This window comes from Perognathus longimembris, chromosome 28, assembly GCF_023159225.1.
Source record: "Perognathus longimembris pacificus isolate PPM17 chromosome 28, ASM2315922v1, whole genome shotgun sequence".
Lineage (NCBI taxonomy): Eukaryota > Metazoa > Chordata > Mammalia > Rodentia > Heteromyidae > Perognathus > Perognathus longimembris.
Window position 1 is genome coordinate 77615367 of NC_063188.1, and position 17003 is coordinate 77632369.

At 47.6% G+C, this 17003-nt stretch overlaps 1 protein-coding gene across 1 annotated transcript; it reads left to right on the plus strand.

The window, feature by feature from the left end:
• Positions 1 to 475: 475 nt before the first annotated feature.
• On the plus strand, positions 476 to 16516 carry Kcnd1 (potassium voltage-gated channel subfamily D member 1). Its single transcript, XM_048335619.1, has 6 exons — positions 476 to 1721; positions 9061 to 9223; positions 9320 to 9403; positions 9491 to 9589; positions 10266 to 10516; positions 15103 to 16516. The coding sequence occupies exons 1-6, from the start codon at positions 601 to 603 to the stop codon at positions 15329 to 15331; spliced, it is 1947 nt and encodes a 648-aa protein (XP_048191576.1). The 5' UTR covers positions 476 to 600; the 3' UTR covers positions 15332 to 16516.
• Positions 16517 to 17003: the final 487 nt, after the last annotated feature.

Below are 17003 nucleotides of genomic sequence, written 5' to 3' on the forward strand. Positions count from 1 at the left end.
TTCTCTCTCCCCCAGAGGTCTTGAAGGTGTGGACAATTCTCCCTCTAGAGCCCCCCTCCAGACACTCAGCCTCTTTCAAGCCTGTCGGGGGGCCATCTCTGGATGCCCCTATCCCCTCTCCAATCTGGTTAAGGAAGTCCAAGCCCTTTTTCCTTCCCTAAGAACTTGAGAGTGTGAACAACTCCCCACCTGTTTCTTGGTCCCTCTAGATACCCCCCAGATTTGTCAGGAGCATGCTGACCATTCTAGAATCATCTCCATCTCTCTAAACCTGAGGATCCTTCTTGGGCCCTTGGCTATCTGGGACCCTTCTTTACCCCTCAGAATACCACTGAAACCCTTCCTAGTCCCTTTAATTGCCCCCAAGCTCCTGCCTCCCTCCCTCCCTCTCTCTCTCTCTCTCTCTCTCTCTCTCTCTCTCTCGTTTCTCTTCCTGGTCCCTCTTCCTGGTTCCTTTTGGCCTCTCTAGACACCCCCAGTTTTTTATCCAAGTAGCCCAGGGCCTCTTCAAGCCCCCATCATCCTGGAGACAGCTACATTCTCCTAAACGGCCACCACCCCCCCTCCCCAAGTCTCCGTGAGCCTGAGAAGCCCCTCAGGATGGCGGCAGGCGTGGCCACGTGGTTGCCCTTTGCACGGGCCGCCGCTGTGGGCTGGCTGCCCCTGGCCCAGCAGCCCCTGCCTCCTGCACCCGGGGTGAAGGCATCTCGAGGAGATGAGGTTCTAGTGGTGAACGTGAGCGGCCGGCGCTTCGAGACCTGGAAGAACACACTGGATCGCTACCCTGACACCCTATTAGGCAGCTCTGAGAAAGAGTTCTTCTATGATGCCGACTCAGGCGAGTACTTCTTCGATCGGGACCCGGACATGTTCAGGCACGTGCTGAACTTTTACCGTACGGGCAGGCTGCACTGTCCCAGGCAGGAGTGCATTCAGGCCTTTGATGAGGAGCTGGCCTTCTATGGCCTGGTCCCCGAGCTTGTGGGTGACTGTTGCCTTGAAGAATACCGGGATCGCAAGAAGGAAAATGCTGAGCGCCTGGCAGAGGATGAGGAGGCTGAGCAGGCTGGGGATGGCCCAGCCCTGCCCGCGGGCAGCTCCCTCCGCCAGCGGCTCTGGCGGGCCTTCGAGAACCCACACACAAGCACCGCGGCCCTCGTTTTCTACTATGTAACCGGTTTTTTCATCGCTGTGTCGGTCATTGCCAACGTGGTAGAGACCATCCCGTGCCATGGTCCTGCGCGGAGGTCCCCAAAGGAGCAGCCCTGTGGTGACCGCTTCCCCGTGGCTTTTTTCTGTATGGACACAGCCTGTGTGCTCATCTTCACCGGGGAATATCTCCTGCGGCTCTTTGCCGCCCCCAGCCGTTGCCGCTTTCTGAGAAGCGTCATGAGCCTCATCGACGTGGTGGCCATTCTGCCCTACTACATTGGGCTTTTTGTGCCCAAGAACGATGACGTCTCAGGTGCTTTTGTCACCCTGCGTGTGTTTCGGGTCTTCCGCATCTTCAAGTTCTCCAGGCACTCACAGGGCTTGCGGATTCTGGGCTACACCCTCAAGAGCTGTGCCTCTGAGCTGGGCTTTCTCCTTTTTTCCCTCACCATGGCCATCATCATCTTCGCCACTGTCATGTTCTATGCTGAGAAAGGTACCAGTAAGACCAACTTCACAAGCATCCCTGCAGCCTTCTGGTATACCATTGTCACCATGACCACACTTGGGTAAGTAAGGGCTGGCCCTGTGTAGGGAGGTGCTCCATCACTCTGTTATCCTCATCTTTTCCGCCTAATTACAAAGTTAGATAAATGACCTCTATGTCTCTCTGTGGTCTTACACATGCTAAGCTAGTTTCTCTCTGTCTCTCTCATGTGTGCCTTTGTGTGTCCACGTGCTAGTACTGGAGCTTGAGCTCAGGGCCTGGGCTCTTAGCTTTTTCACTCAAAATTGGTACTCTAGCAGGGCATCAGTGGCTCACCAGTGGAATCCTAGCTACTCGGGATGCTGAGATTTGAAGATCAAGGTTCAAAGCCAGTCCAGGCAGGAAAGTCCCCATGAGACTCTTCTCTCCACCAGAAAACTGGAAGTGGCACTGTGGTTCAAAGTGGTAGAGTGCTAGCCTTGCGCAGAAAAGGCTCAAGGACAGTGCCCAGGGCCCTGAGTTCAAGTCTCATGACTGACAAAAAAAAAAAAAAAGATTAGTACTCTACCACTTGATCCACATCTCCACTTCTGACTTTTCTGTAGTTATCTGGAGACAATCTTAGGGACTTTCCTACCCGGGCTGGCTTTGAATGGCTGTGCTCAAATCACAGCCTGCTAAGTACCTAGGATTACAGGTGTGAGCTACCAGTGCCTGGCTGCTCCTTTTACTTTGTGCACTTGTTTGTCCATCTGTAAAGATTTATGGAGTTGTACTTAATCTTCTAGTCCTTCTTAGCTGTGATCATACCTTGACTTTCTAGGTCACAAGATCTGAGTTTGTTTATCTTAACTGTTCCCTTTCTGTTGCCCTTTTCTCAGGGTCTGTGGTTTTCCCCTCTGTAAAGAGGAAAATGATGACTTTGTTATCTAAAAAGGATTCAGTGACATGATTGTGAGTTCTCAGAATGTTTCTGGTGCAGTAAATACAGTTATTGGCTTCTTGACACCCCTTCATTTTTTGTCAGTTGTGGGGCTTGAAGTCAGGGCCTGAGCACAGTCACCACCTTGAGCCACAGCACCACTTCCAGTTTTCTTGTGGTTAACTGGAGATAGAGTTGCATAGATTTCCTGCCTGGGCTGGCTTTGAACCAAGATCGCCAGATCTCAGCCTCCTAAATAGCTAGGATTACAGGCATGAGCCACCAGTGCTGGGCTCCCTTCCTTTTTATCTGCATTTTCTTTTCTTTTTTTTTTTTTTGCCAGTCCTGGCACTTGGACTCAGGGCCTAAGCACTGTCCCTGGCTTCTTTTTGCTCAAGGCTAGCACTCTACCACTTTAGCCACAGTGCCACTTCTGGCTGTTTTCTGTATATGTGGTGCTGGGGAATCGAACACAGGGCTTCATATACATGAGAAAAGTGCTCTTGCCACTAGGCCATATTCCCAGGCCCTTTATCTGCATCTTCTAAACTTCCAGAGTTGTCTGCTGCGTGTGGCACTACCTCTGAGGCTCTGTGATTTCTTGGTGTTTCCCAAAAGGTATTTTCAGCATTTTTATTTCTTACTGCCAATCTCTGCAAGAAATCAAAGTTGGGATACAAATACCAAGTAGAATTACAAGGTTACATAAATGACCTCTATGTCTCTCTGTGATCTTTGTGTGTGTGTGTGTGTGTGTGTGTGTGTGTGTGTGTGTGTGTGTGTGTGCCAGCCCTGGGTCTTGGACTTAGGGCCTGAACACTATCCCTGGCTTCTTTTTGCTCAAGGTTAGCACTCTGCCACTTGAGCCACAGCGCACTCCTGGCCTTTTCTATATATGTGGGTGCTAAGGAATCGAACCCAGGGCTTCATGGATGTGAGGCAAGCACTCTACCAGTAAGCCACATTTCCAGCCGTCTCTGTGGTCTTACACATGCTAATCTAGCCTCTTTGTGTCTGTCTGACTCGACTCTCTGTTTCTCTATTTGTCTCTATCTCTGTCTCTCTCATGTGTGGCTGTGTGTGCATATGCCAGTACTGAGACTTGAATCAATTCTTTCTTTCTTTCAATTGAACCCAGGGCTTCTTTATTTATAGGCAAGCACTCTATCACTCGAGTCACACTCTAGCACAGTACCATTCCTGGGGCTTGAACTCAGGGCCTGGGCACTGTCCCTGAGCTTCTTTTTGCTCAAGGCAAGCACACTAGCACTTGAGCCACAGTGCCACTCCTGGCTTTTTCTGTGTATGTTGTACTGAAGAACCAAACCCAGGGCTTCATGCATGCTAGGCAAGCACTCTACCACTAAGCCACATTCCCAGCCCAATGACTTTCTTTTTTTTGTTTATTAATTGAACACAAATTTTTTTACAAGGTGTTGTGCAAAAAGGGTACAGTTACATAGTAGGGCAGTGTGTACATTTCTTGTGATATCTTACGTCCTGTTTTTCTATCCCTTCTCTAGGTCAGGTAGACATATATACAATATACAATGTATCAAGAACATATATAGTATTCACAGACTTGGTCTCTACTGTCTCTCCGTCTCCCTTTGTTAACAGTCATATATCAGGGAGATCATGCCCCTTTATTTTCTGTGTTTTAGGCTTGTCTCGCTCAACATTATTTGTTCGAGTTCTGACCATTTCCCTGCGAATAACAATATTTCACCATTCCTAATCGCTATGTAGTATTCCATTGTGTATAAGTACCATATTTTTTGGATCCATTCGTCTGTGGAGGGGCATCTGGGTTGTTTCCATATTTTGGCTATTGTGAATTGTGCTGCGATAAACATGGAAGTACAAATGTCTTTTTGATATCTTAGGTTTTGCTGTTTAGGATAGATGCCTAGGAGTGGTATGGCTGGGTCATAGGGTAGGTCTATATTGAGCTTTTTGAGAAACCTCCATACTGTTCTCCAAAGTGGTTGTACTAATTTGCACTCCCACCAACAATGGAGAAGGGTTCCTCTTTCCCCGCACCCCCTCCAGCATTTGTTGTTTCCTGACAATGACTTTCTTTTGTTTGCTGGTTTTCTTTTGCTTTAATGCCTCTTTGAGACAGAGTGAGACAAGGTCTCACTATAGAGTAGGGCTGCCCTGGAAGTTGTGATTCTCCTGCCTCTGCCTCCCAAATCTGGGATTTTATACATATACCATTAGGCCTGGCTTCCTCCAGATGATCTTAAAGATACTGTACAGGGCACATGTTGTAATCCTTCTCTAAATTTCCATGGCTAGGGTTAGGTATACTGTTGGTGCTCAATATCTTTGGAATGAATGACTGAGTTGGCCTTGTTCATTGCTTTAATGTAAGTACAGAATATTGGCTTATCTGGGCTCTGGGCGATTCATGCCTATAATCCTACTCAGGAGGCTGAGATCTGAGAAACATGGTTAAAAGCAAGCCCAGGCAGAAAAACCCATGAGACTCTTACCACAAATTAATCAGAAAAAAAGAGAACTCTGGAAGTGGAAGTGCAGCTCAAGTGCAGCATCAGCCTTGAGCCTAAAAAGCTCAGAGAGAGCTCCCAGGTCTTGAGTTCAAAGTCCTAGTGCCAGCCAAAACAAAAAAACAAAAGTAGGCTGCTGGTGGCTCACACCTGTAATCTTAGCTACTCAGGAGGCTGAGATCTGAGGATTGCAGTTCAAAGCTAGTCTAGTCAGGAAATCTATGCAACTCTATCTCCAGTTAACCACAAGAAAGCTGGAAGTGGTACAGTAGCTCAAGGTGGTAGAGCGCCCAAGAATTCAAGCCCCATGACTAAAAAAAAGAAAGAAAGAAAGAAAGAAAGGAAGGAAGGAAGGAAGGAAGGAAGGAAGGAAGGAAGGAAAAAGGCCAGGTGTTGGTGTTTAACACCTGTAATCCTGGCTATTCAGGAGGATGATATCTGAGGATCTCAGTTCAAAAGCCGCCTGAGCAGGAAAGTCCATGAGACTTTCATCTCCAAATAACTGCCAAAAAGCCAGAAATGGAGCTGTGGTTCAAGTGGTAGAGCACTAGCCTTGAGGAAAAAGGAAAAGCTAAGAGAAGCTCCCCAGGTCCTAAGATCAAGCTCTAGCACTGGCACACCCCCCCCCCCCCAAAAAAAAGAAGAATAAAAGTTGGTTTGTGGTTTGTAATTCTAGTTGGAGGTTTAGCATTAGTTCAGCAAACCAGTTTTAAGCCCTGACAGCAAGTTGGCACTGGCTATTTCTTTTTCTTTTTTGTTTTTTTTGGTCTAAGACCAGGACCTGAACTGGGTACCTGACACTTTCACTCATTGGCTAGCACTCTATCAACTGAGCCATGCCTCCAACCCCAAGGTACTGGGTATTTTAGGTGTTTTTGGCCAGTCCAGTGGCTTAAACTCAGGGCCTCGGCTCTGTCCCTGAACATCTCTGTGCTCAAGGCTAGCTAGCACTCTACCATTTGAGCCACAGCATCACTTCTGGCTTTTTCTGTTTATGTGGTACTGAGAAATCGAACCCTGGGTTTCATGAATGCTAGTCAAGCACTCTAGCAATAAACCACATTCCCAGTCCATTTTGTTTGTTTTTTAACTGTATTTTTTTGTCTTTTTTTTTTTTTTTTTGGTACTGGGAAAGTGAACCCAGAACATTGCACTTGCTAGGCAATTGCTTTGCCACTAAGCTACATTCCAGCCTGGTACTGGGTATCTTTGATGCATTTTGCCCTATTCAGTCCTCAAAACAGCTCTGTGAGGGTGGATGACTTCCCATGTTTCATAATTGAGACAGTCTGAAGTGGTACATTCTAGAGCCAGAAGTTGGGACAGCTTTGGAACAGAGACTTGACTTGAATAAGTCAAGACATAGAAATATGGAAGGGCCATTCTAGGGCAAAGAGAAAAGGCCTAAAAGCAGAAGATCACAGAAGTTGCATTTCTGTGCAGCTCTAATTGGTCCTGTGGTTGGAAATCTAGTATGCTGAATATTCATGAGCTTTGTTAGCTCCTTGCTCTGAGAAACAAGTCAGTAAGATTGACTTCTGCTCTCTGCATAAGAGGGTGGTGGTGAAGAGGAAGGCAGGAAGTTTAAGGCGCCCTAGTTTTTCTTATGAGGACAATTTATTTTTTAAAAATTTCTTTATTAGGGGCTGGGGATATGGCCTAGTGGCAAGAGTGCCTGCCTCATATACATGAGGCCCTGGGTTCGATTCCCTAGCACCACATATACAGAAAATGGCCACAAGTGGCGCTGTGGCTCAAGTGGCAGAGTGCTAGCCTTGAGCAAAAAGAAGCCAGGGACAGTGCTCAGGCCCTGAGTCCAAGGCCCAGGACTGGCAAAAAAAAATTTCTTTATTAGACTAATGTACAGAGGGGTTACAATTTCATACGTAGGGCAGTGGGTACATTTCTTATCCAACTTGTTACCTCCTCCCTCATTTTCCCCCCACCTTCCTCCCTTTTTTTTTGTCAGTCCTGGGGCTTGAACTCAGGGCCTAGGCACTGTCCCTGGCTTCTTTTTGCTCAAGGCTAGCACTCTACCACTTGAGCCACAGCGCCACTTCCAGCTTTTTCTGTTTATGTGGTGCTGAGGAATCGAACTCAGGGCTTCATGCATGCTAGGCAAGTACTCTACCACTCAGTCACATTCCCAGCCCTTTTTTCTTGTTACAGTCCTGGGCCTTGAACTTGTGGCTTTGGCACTGTCCCTGAGCTTTTGTGCTCAAGGCTAGTGCTCTACCACTTGAGCCATAGCTCTACTTCTGGCTTTTTGGTGCTTAAAGCTAAGTCTTTGTACTTTCCTCCCCGGACTGGCTCCAAACTATAATCCTCATATCTCAGCTTCCTGAGTAGCTAGGAATATAGGCACTAGTTACTAGTAACTAGTACCCAGCACCCAGCACCACTAGCACCCAGCTCACCCTTCGTTCTTTCGTTCATTGCTTCCTTTCTTCCTTCTTTCTTTTCTTTCTTTCTTCTCCCCTCCCCACACCTTTTCTTTCTTTGGTGCCAGTCTTGGGGCTTGAACTTAGGGCCTGGGAGCTATTCCTAAGGTTCTTTTGCTCAAGGTTAGCATTCTACCACTTGAGCTATAGGAAAGTCAACCAGTAGTGACCACAAATGGGCACGTGTGTGTGTGTGTGTGTGTGTGTGTGTGTGTGTGTGTGTGTGTGTGTGTGTCCTGGGGCTTGAACTCAGGGCCTGGGCACGATCCTGGAGGTTTTTTTTTTGTGGGTTGTGGGTCCTGAACTCTGGGCCTGGGCATTGACCCTGAGCTCTTTAGCTCAAGGCTAGTGTCCTACCACTTTTGAGCCACAGCGCCATGTCCAGTTTTCTGGTGGTGAATTGGAGATAGGAGTCTCATTGACTTCCCTGCCAGGGCTGGCGTTGAATCTTGATCCTCAGATCTCAGCCTCCTAAATAGCTAGAATTATGGGTGTGAGCCATTGGTGCCCAGCTAAGGCTTTGTTTGGCTCAAGGCTAGCAATCTACCTTCTGAACCACCACTCTACTTCTAGCTTTTTGGTGGTTAATTTGAGATAAGTCTCTCCCCCGCCTCTCTTTTGTTTATACCAGTCTGGGGCTTGATCTCAGGGCCTGGGTGCTGTCCCTGAGCTTGTTTTTGACGAAGGCTAGTGCTCTACCATTTGAGCCACAGCTCCATTTCCAGCTTTTTGGTGCTTAATTAGATATAAGAGTCTCACAGACTTTCCTGCCAGGGCTGGCTTTGAAGCGTGATCTTTAGATCGTAGCTGCCACAGTAGCTAGGATTACAAGTGTGAGCCATTGAGGCCTGCCTTTTTTATTTCTTGTTTTAGGGCCTGATACTAGTGCCTCATGCTCCTGCATATCATTTTGCTCAAGGCTGGTGCCCTCCCACTGCACCTTCACTTCCACTTCCAGCTTTTTCCTGTTAATTGGAAAGAAATCCCTTTGGTTTGTCTGCTTGAGCTAGCTTGAAAGAAGATCCTCAGATCTCAGACCCCTGAGTAGCTAGAATTCTAAGCCACTATGCCCAGCTGAGGGAAGTTTCAAGGCTTCCCCTGGGAGGAGTCAGAAGGAATCCTACATAGAGAATGTAGAGAGAAAGGCAAAACCAACAGAACACTCCTCCCGGGATGCAGAGCCCCTCAGCTGGCTTGTAGTGGTGGGGCACTCTTCCCAGGAGCTTCTATTTACTTGTATTTGGCTTCCTCCTTCTCCTCTCTGCTTTGTATGAATAGATTTCCATCTTTCTCAGATACTCAGCACATAGCTCAGATGAAGCCAGCAAGCGGTAGAGACAAAGAAGCAGCCCCATTACACACTTGACTCACCCAATGGTCAAAGAAGTCATTTTCTATATTTTTCAGAGAAGAAACTGAGGCTCAGAGAGGCTAAGGGTCTGGCCAGGGTTGCAGAGTGTGTCAGAGTTAGACAGACTTGAATGGGGGGACTAAAAGGTAGCAGAGCACTTTTTCTGACCTTGGCCTTTCTCCCTCCTTTCCCAGCTATGGAGACATGGTCCCCAGTACCATTGCAGGCAAGATTTTTGGGTCTATTTGTTCACTCAGTGGTGTCTTGGTCATTGCCCTACCTGTACCAGTTATTGTATCCAACTTTAGCCGCATCTACCACCAGAACCAGCGAGCTGATAAGCGCCGAGCACAGCAGGTAACTTGATCTTTCTTCTGAGTTCCCCTAATTCCCCACACCTTGAGCCCATCTATTCTTGGGCTCACCCATTGGACTCTCACCAACTCTCTGTAGAAGGTACGCCTGGCAAGGATCCGCTTGGCAAAGAGTGGGACCACCAATGCCTTCCTGCAGTACAAGCAAAACGGAGGCCTTGAGGTAGGAAGGGGAACCAGGTTGGGAGGGGGTAAGTGGGGGGGGGAAGGGGAGGAAAGTGCTCACCTCTTTATGTTCTGTGCATTCCAGGACAGTGGCAGCCGGGAGGGACAAGCTCTGTGTGTCAGGAACCGGTCTGCTTTTGAACAACAGCACCACCATTTGTTGCACTGTCTAGAGAAGACGACGGTGAGACTGAAGGAGAGGTGGCATAGCAATAGGGTGGCTTTGCTACTAATTGTGGAAATCATACCAGGATTCATTTTTTTCTGGTTCTGGGACTTGAACCCAGGGCACTGTCTTTTAGCTTTTGTGTTCAAAGCTAGCACTCTATCACTTGAGCCACAACTCTACCTTTCAGCATATTATTTTTTTTTTTTTGCCAGTCCTGGGGCTTGGACTCAGGGCCTGAGCACTGTCCCTGGCTTCCTTTTTGCTCAAGGCTGGCACTCTGCCACTTGAGCCACAGCGCCACTTCTGGCCATTTTCTATATATGTGGTGCTGAGGAATCGAACCCAGGGCTTCATGTATACAAGGCGAGCACTTTACCACTAGGCCATATTCCCAGCCCTCAGCTTATTTTGTGATTACTAGGAGCTAAGAATCTCACAGACATTCTTGCCTGGGCTGGCTTTGAACCGTGATCCTCAGATCTCATCCTCTTTAGTAGCTAGGATCACAGGTGTGAGCCACCAGTGCCCAGCTCATACCAGGCTTCTTGAAAGAGATTAAGCTTTGAGGAATGAGCAAGAGAAGAGAAAAGAAAGTGACTTCCAGGCAGGAGGGAACAGCTTAAGCAAAGCACTGGGAATGAGACTAGCTCCCATGATGTACCCAATAACCCTGCCTCCCTTCTTCATACAGTGCCACGAGTTCACAGATGAATTGACCTTCAGTGAGGCCTTGGGAACTGTCTCACTGGGTGGCCGCACTAGCCGGAGCACCTCTGTGTCCTCCCAGCCATTGGGGCCTGGAAACCTGCTATCATCTTGCTGCCCTCGCAGAGCCAAGCGCCGTGCCATCCGCCTTGCCAATTCCACTGCTTCGGTGAGCCCTGGCAGCATGCAGGAACTGGACACACTGGCAGGACTGCGGAGAAGTCCTGCCCCTCAAAGGTAAGCACATGTCCTACCTGCTGGCCACAGATGGCAGTGGGAGTGGTGACAGGACATAGCACTTGGACCATTGGGTATGAGATGTCATGACTCTAAGCCTAGTAACTCAAGTTCATACTCAAACTTTATACACAGGGCTTCAATTTATCATATGTGAAATTCCTCTTTTTGTATTAGTTCTTTCCAATTTGAACAGTAGTTGTGACACATGATTATAATCCCAGCTCTTTAGGAGGCTGCCTGAGTCAGGCGGAACATTTGAGCTCAGAAGTTCAAGCTCAGACTGGGAAACATAGTGAAACCCTATCTCAAAAAATAATTTTAGGGCTGGGAATATGGCCTAGTGGCAAGAGTGCTTGCCTCCTACACATGAAGCCCTCGGTTCGATTCCCCAGCACCACATATATGGAAAACGGCCAGAAGGGGCGCTGTGTGGCTCAGGTGGCAGAGTGCTAGCCTTGAGCTGGAAGAAGCCAGGGACAGTGCTCAGGCCCTGAGTGAGTCCAAGGCCCAGGACTAGCCAAAAAAATAAAAAAAATAAAAAAATAATTTTATTGGGCTGGGAATGTGGCTTAGTGGTAGAGTGCTTGCCCTAGTTTCAATTTCTCAGTACCATATAAACTGAAAACTCTGGAAGTGGTGCTGTGACTTAAGTGGTAGAGTGCTAGCCTTGAGCAAAAAGGAAGCTCAGGGACAGTGCCCAGGCCCTGAGTTCAAGCCCCAGGACTCACAAAAATAAATAATTTTATTGAGCTGGGTGCTGGTGTCTCATGCCTGTCATCTTAGCTACTTAGGAGGCTGAGATCTGAGGACCGTGGTTTGAAGCCAGCCTGGCAGAAAAGTCCATGAGACTCTTAATCTAATTAGTCAGTAAAAAGCTAGAAGTGTAGCTATGGCTCAAGTGGTAGAGCCCTAACCTTGAGCAAAAGACCTTAGGGACAGCACTCAGACCCTGAGTTCAAGCCCCAGGACCAGTACATGTACACACACACACACACACACACAAATATTTTAACTAGGAAAGAGTGAGAGAAGGGGTGACATTATCCAAAAAGAAATATACTTTTGACCTGCCTTATATAACTATAACCTCTCTGTATATCACCTTTACAATAACAAAATTAAAAAGAATTTAAAAATAGTATTTTGAGCCAGGCACTGATGGCTTGTGCCTTAAGCCTAGCTACTCAGGAAGCTGAGATCTGAGGATCATGTTCTGAAGCCAGGCAGGAAAGTCCATGAAACTCCTTTCTCCAGTAAACCACCAAAAAGCCAGAAGTGGAGCTATACCTCAAATGGTAGCGATCTAGTCTTTTTTTTTTTTTTGAGAGGTTGAATTAGGAGCCTTTATTGGAGTGCCAGTGATCTGCAGGTGGACTCCTGTCACAAAGACCTGCAGCCTCATGAATACATTTAACACTATTAGAAAACTGAGTCATGAGAGCAGGAGAGGAAAGAAAGAGCAGAAAAACAATATCAACAACCCAGATCAACCCTACTAGAGAACTGAAGTGGGATGCCATGTTGACCAAAGGAGAGCCAGGAGACATGCACAGGAACATGAGGCATGGCTACTTGCCCCTGAGCTGGTCCAGGGCTAAATCGAGATGTAGTCTTGAATGCAAAAAGTAAGAAACAGCGTCTAGGCCTTGATTTTATGCCCCAGTACTGGCACTAAAAAGAATAATAATTTATTGAAGCCAGGTGCTAGAGAGACTCTCTTATCTTTAATTAACCAGCAAAATTCTAGAAGTCCCTGTGTGGCTTAAGTGGTGGACTGCCAGCTTTTTTTTTTTTTGCCAATCCTGGGGCTTGAACTCAGGGCCTGAGCACTGTCCCTGAGCTTCTTTTGCTCAAGGCTAGCACTCTACCACCTGAGCCACAGCTCCATTTCTGGCTTTTTCTATGTATGTGGTACTGAAGAATTGAACACAGGGCTTCATGCATGCTAGGCAAGCACTTTACCACTAAGCCACATCCCCAGTCCTAGAGTGACAGCTTTAAGCAAGCAAGCAATGTGAGAGCATGAATCCCTTAATTCAAGCCCCAGTACTGGCACACACAGAAATACTGAGCACCTAATGTATGCCACACAATTTTAGGCACTTGGCATATAGCAATGAAGAGAACAGACAAAAATTCCTGTCCTGAAGCCAGGCACTGGTGGCTCAAGGCTACTCAGGAGGTTGAGATCTGAGTATCACTGCTCAAAGCCAGCCTAGACAGGAAAGTCCATGAGACTCTTATTTCCAATTAATCACCCCAAAACCGGAAGTGGTGCTATGGCTCATAGTGGTAGAGCACTAGCCTTGAGCAAAAGAGTTTAGGGTTAGTGCCCAGGTCTCAAGTTTAAGCCCCACAACTGACAAAAAAAAATCTGTCCTGGGATGGGATCATAGCTCAGTGGTAGAACACTTGCTTAGTTTGCAGGAGGCCTTGTATTCCATCCCCAGCACTGTGAAAGGAAGGAGGGAAAGAAGGAAGGAAAAAAGAAAGAAGGAAAGCAAGGGAAAGAAAAAAGAAAACTGTGTCCTAGAACTTATTTTCAAGATAATTTAACAAAGAAAATCAAAGTATGCAGAGTAAGTCAAATATTTGTAAGCACCAATTAGAAAATAAACCAGAAATGGTGACTACTACAGAGTATAAAGCAGGGGTGTTGTGGTGTTTTTTTTACTTTTTAATTAATTTGTAAATTTTTTGTAGTCCTGGGGATGGAACTCTGGGCCTTACGCATAGGAGGCAAGTTCTTTATCACCGATCCACACCCAAGCATGATAGAGTTTTAGAGTGTGGTCAGGGAAAGCTTTTGGTAAGATTGTGTCAGAGCCCAGGCCTGGAGGAGGCCAGAAAGTGAGCATGCAGATGAGTAGAGGATGAGCTGTCTAGGCAGTGTATAGCCCAGGCAAATGCCTTGAGGTGGCTGTGTATCAGAGCACAGCTAGAAAACTACTTTGGGTGGAGCTCTGTGAGGGAGGGGTCAAACGCTAGGTTGGCATCTCTGATGAGAATGCGGAGAGCCTAGTGCAGGTTCTGTGCATGCGCGTGCATGCTGGTCCGGGGGCTGGAACTCAGGGCCTGAGCACTGACTTTGGCCTTTTGTGCTCAAGGCTTATGCTCTTCCACTTGAGCCACAGCTCCACTTCTGGCTTTTTGGCTTGGTTAATTGGAGATGAGAAGTTCACAGACTTTCCTGCCCAGGCTGACTTGAAACCAAGATCCACAGATCTCTGTCTCCTTAGTAGCTAGGATTACAGGCATAAGCCACAGATATGCCCAGCTCGTTTTTGTTTTTGAGACAGAAGGGTTTGTTTTTCTTTTTCTTTTTTGTCTGTTATGGGGCTTGAACTCAGTGCCTAGGCCCTATCCCTGAGCTTTTCTGCTCAAGGCTAGTATGTTACTACTTTGAGCCACACCTCCACTTCCAGTTTTCTAATGGTTAATTGGAGATAAGAGTTTCTGGACTTTGGGCTGGGAATATGGCCTAGTGGCAAGAGTGCTTGCCTCATATACATGAAGCCCTGGGTTTGATTCCCAAGCACCACATATATAGAAAATGGCCAGAACTGGCACTGTGGCTCAAGTGGCAGAGTACTAGCCTTGAGCAAAAAGAAGCCAGGGACAGTGCTCAGGCCCTGAGTCCAAGGCCCAGGACTGGCCCAAAAAAAAAAAAAGTTTCTGGACTTTGCTGCCTGGGTTGGCTTTGAACCATCCTACTCAGATCCCAGCCTCTGAGTAGCTGGGATTAGAGGTGTAAGCCACCAGCGCCCAGCCAAGACAGAGTTTTATCATGTATTCCATGCTAACCTGGAACTCAAAACCTTCTTGCTTCAGCTTCCAGAGCGCTGGGATTACATGCATGCACCACCGTGTCCAGCTCTCAGTATAGTCCTTTTTTTGGTTATTGTTGCTAGTCCCTGGGCTTCTTTTGCTCAAGGCTAGCACTCTACCACTTCAGGCGCAGCGCCACTTCCAGCTTTATCTGTTTATGTGGTGTTGAGGAATCAAACCCAGAGCTTCATGCATGCCAGGCAAGCACTCTACCACTAAGCCACATTCCCAGCCCACAGTATAGACCTTTGCAAGGATTTTGGCATTGGTAGGAGTAACAATATGTAGTAATACTTATGTAGGCTTAAGGTATATGTAGCTCAGTGGTAGAGTATGTGGTTATCACATTGAAGGCCCTGGATTTAACCTTCAATACCAAAAAGTGTGTACATGTGTACTCACATGCAAATGCACATATATGCACATCCGTTAGGTTTGAGGCATTGCTCTGAGCACTTTATATCATGTAGTATCTCATTAGCATTCTACCACAACCCCATGAGACATATCATTATTCACACACTACAGATCTAAGAGAGGTTTACTGTGGTTAAAGAGTATGATCAGGATTTGAACCTCCCAGGACTAGCTGACTCCAGAGCCCTTACTCTCTTACTACTATCACTAAGGATAAAAGAGGAACATTTAATGTAGTTTCCGAGGACCAAGAGGTGCTCAATAAATGCCAAGATTGCTGTTGCAAGTATTAAGAGAATGTTTAGAGAGCCTTCCATCTTTCCTACCTCTGTCCACAGCCGCTCAAGCCTGAATGCCAAGCCCCATGACAATTTGGACCTGAACTGCGACAGCCGGGACTTCGTGGCCGCCATAATCAGTATCCCCACCCCTCCTGCCAACACACCAGATGAGAGCCAACCTTCCTCCCCTGGTGGCAGTGGTAACAGGCCTAGCAGCACCCTCAGGAACTCCAGCCTGGCTACCCCTTGCCTACTCCCCGAGACTGTCAAGATCTCTTCTCTGTGAGGGATGGGCCTGTCCATTCAGAGGGCTCTTTTCATACTTGGGGACTCCTTTCCAAAGCCATATTTTGGGGAGGCAGATGGGGAAGGCCTGGGGATCCCTTCTGCTCCCTGCCAAGAACTATGCAATGGAGTTTCATGGAATAGGCCACTGGGTGTGGAAATAGCTGGGAATGGGACAATTTCCCCATGCCCATTTTCCAGGTGGGAGCCAAAACTAGATTTTCACAGGGCCTTGGCCTTCTTGCCCCCTAACACAGTAGGACTGGCCCCTCTCTCCCAACTGGCCTCCTGCATGCACCTCACCTTTGGCCCTCAGACACATGTCGGAGCTCTGGCCTGGCAAGGAGAGTTTAGAGAAGGGAACCCTCACTTTTTTTTTATCTAACCTCTAGGAGAAATCCTCACCTTCCATCAGGCCCAGCAATTCCCGGATTCTGAAGCTTGGAATGCAACCATGGGTTTCAAGGGCTGTGTCCTCAGCATTGACCTGCCACCCCCTTCCAGGCCTTAGCTGAGGGGTCAGGCTGCCTCTCCCAACATACAGATAGCACAAACACCATCACCGCCCTCTTCCCTGGCTGCTGGAAATGGTCTCTGCCATCCTGTTCTCCCTCTGCTGGGCCTCCAGCAAACTCTAGCAATAGCAGCTGCTGCCTTGATAATATGCAAAGCCTCTGACCAGTTTGCTGCAGCATTTACATCTGCCCTGATCAGAAGGGCCACCTGAAACTCCTCCTCCTCTCTTCTCTGGTTTGCTTCCTTCCTGGGTTGGGCTGGAGCCTGGACTGACTGAGATAAGAGTCTGGCAGTCAGCAAGAGCTGGGGTGTGTTTGGAGATCTTGGGCTGATTCCACGTTCTTGGGCTGGAGTCCAGAACTGTCTAAGGGCTGAAGCCTCCTATAACTCCTGGAGTTATAGGAGAAACTTCTTGATCACTTCCCTCCCCACAGCCCTAACTCCTTTCCACAGATTCCTCCTCTTTTCCCTCTTGGATCACCTTCTGGAACTTGGCTCTCAGGCTGAAATCTAGCATCACCTCAGGTTCCCTGTCCCCAGCACTGTCCCTATGGAGCTGGCAGCTGACAAAGATGCAGTTTCCATCAGTCAATAAAACCTGAGAGGAGAGATAAGGACTGAGCAATTCCTGAATCTGGGTGTGGGGGATTGGGTTGGATTAGGGGATTATTAAAATCATGGATCTCAGTTCCTTTCAACAAGTAGAAAGGGTGGTGTGGGGGAAATGTGGAAAGTGGATGGTTGGTGAAGTATTCTGGAAGATGAAGATCTTGGAGAAATGAAAGAAGATGAAGAATTTACTTCTACAGCCAGTAAGACAGGCCAAGGGGGCATCATCTGCTTTATTCCCTCATTTGCATAGGGAGAAGCTGAGACCCAGAGCCACACATAGTTTGAAGCAACTTAAACTCAGGCTTCTATTTTTGTGTATATGTGCCTATAGTGGGGTTTGAACTCAGGGCCTGGGTGCTGTCCCTGAGGTTTTTTGCTCAAGGTTAGGGCTCTTCCACTTGGGTCAGAGCTCCACTTTTGCCTTTGTTTTTCTTTTTGGTGCCAGTCCTGGGGGTTGAATTTAGGGCCAAGGTACTGTCCTTGAGTTTTTTTGCTCTACCACTTGAGCCAAAGCTCCACCTTTGGATTTTTGGTGATTAACTAGA

What these genes read in the sequence shown, in the direction of transcription:
- Kcnd1 (XM_048335619.1), top strand. Translation starts at nt 601, where the DNA reads ATGGCGGCAGGCGTGGCCACGTGGTTGCCCTTTGCACGGGCCGCCGCT. An exon ending in ATAAGCGCCGAGCACAGCAG is followed by an intron (nt 9,224 to 9,319) that starts GTAACTTGATCT and finishes AACTCTCTGTAG; the next exon opens with AAGGTACGCCTGGCAAGGAT. An exon ending in AGCAAAACGGAGGCCTTGAG is followed by an intron (nt 9,404 to 9,490) that starts GTAGGAAGGGGA and finishes TGTGCATTCCAG; the next exon opens with GACAGTGGCAGCCGGGAGGG.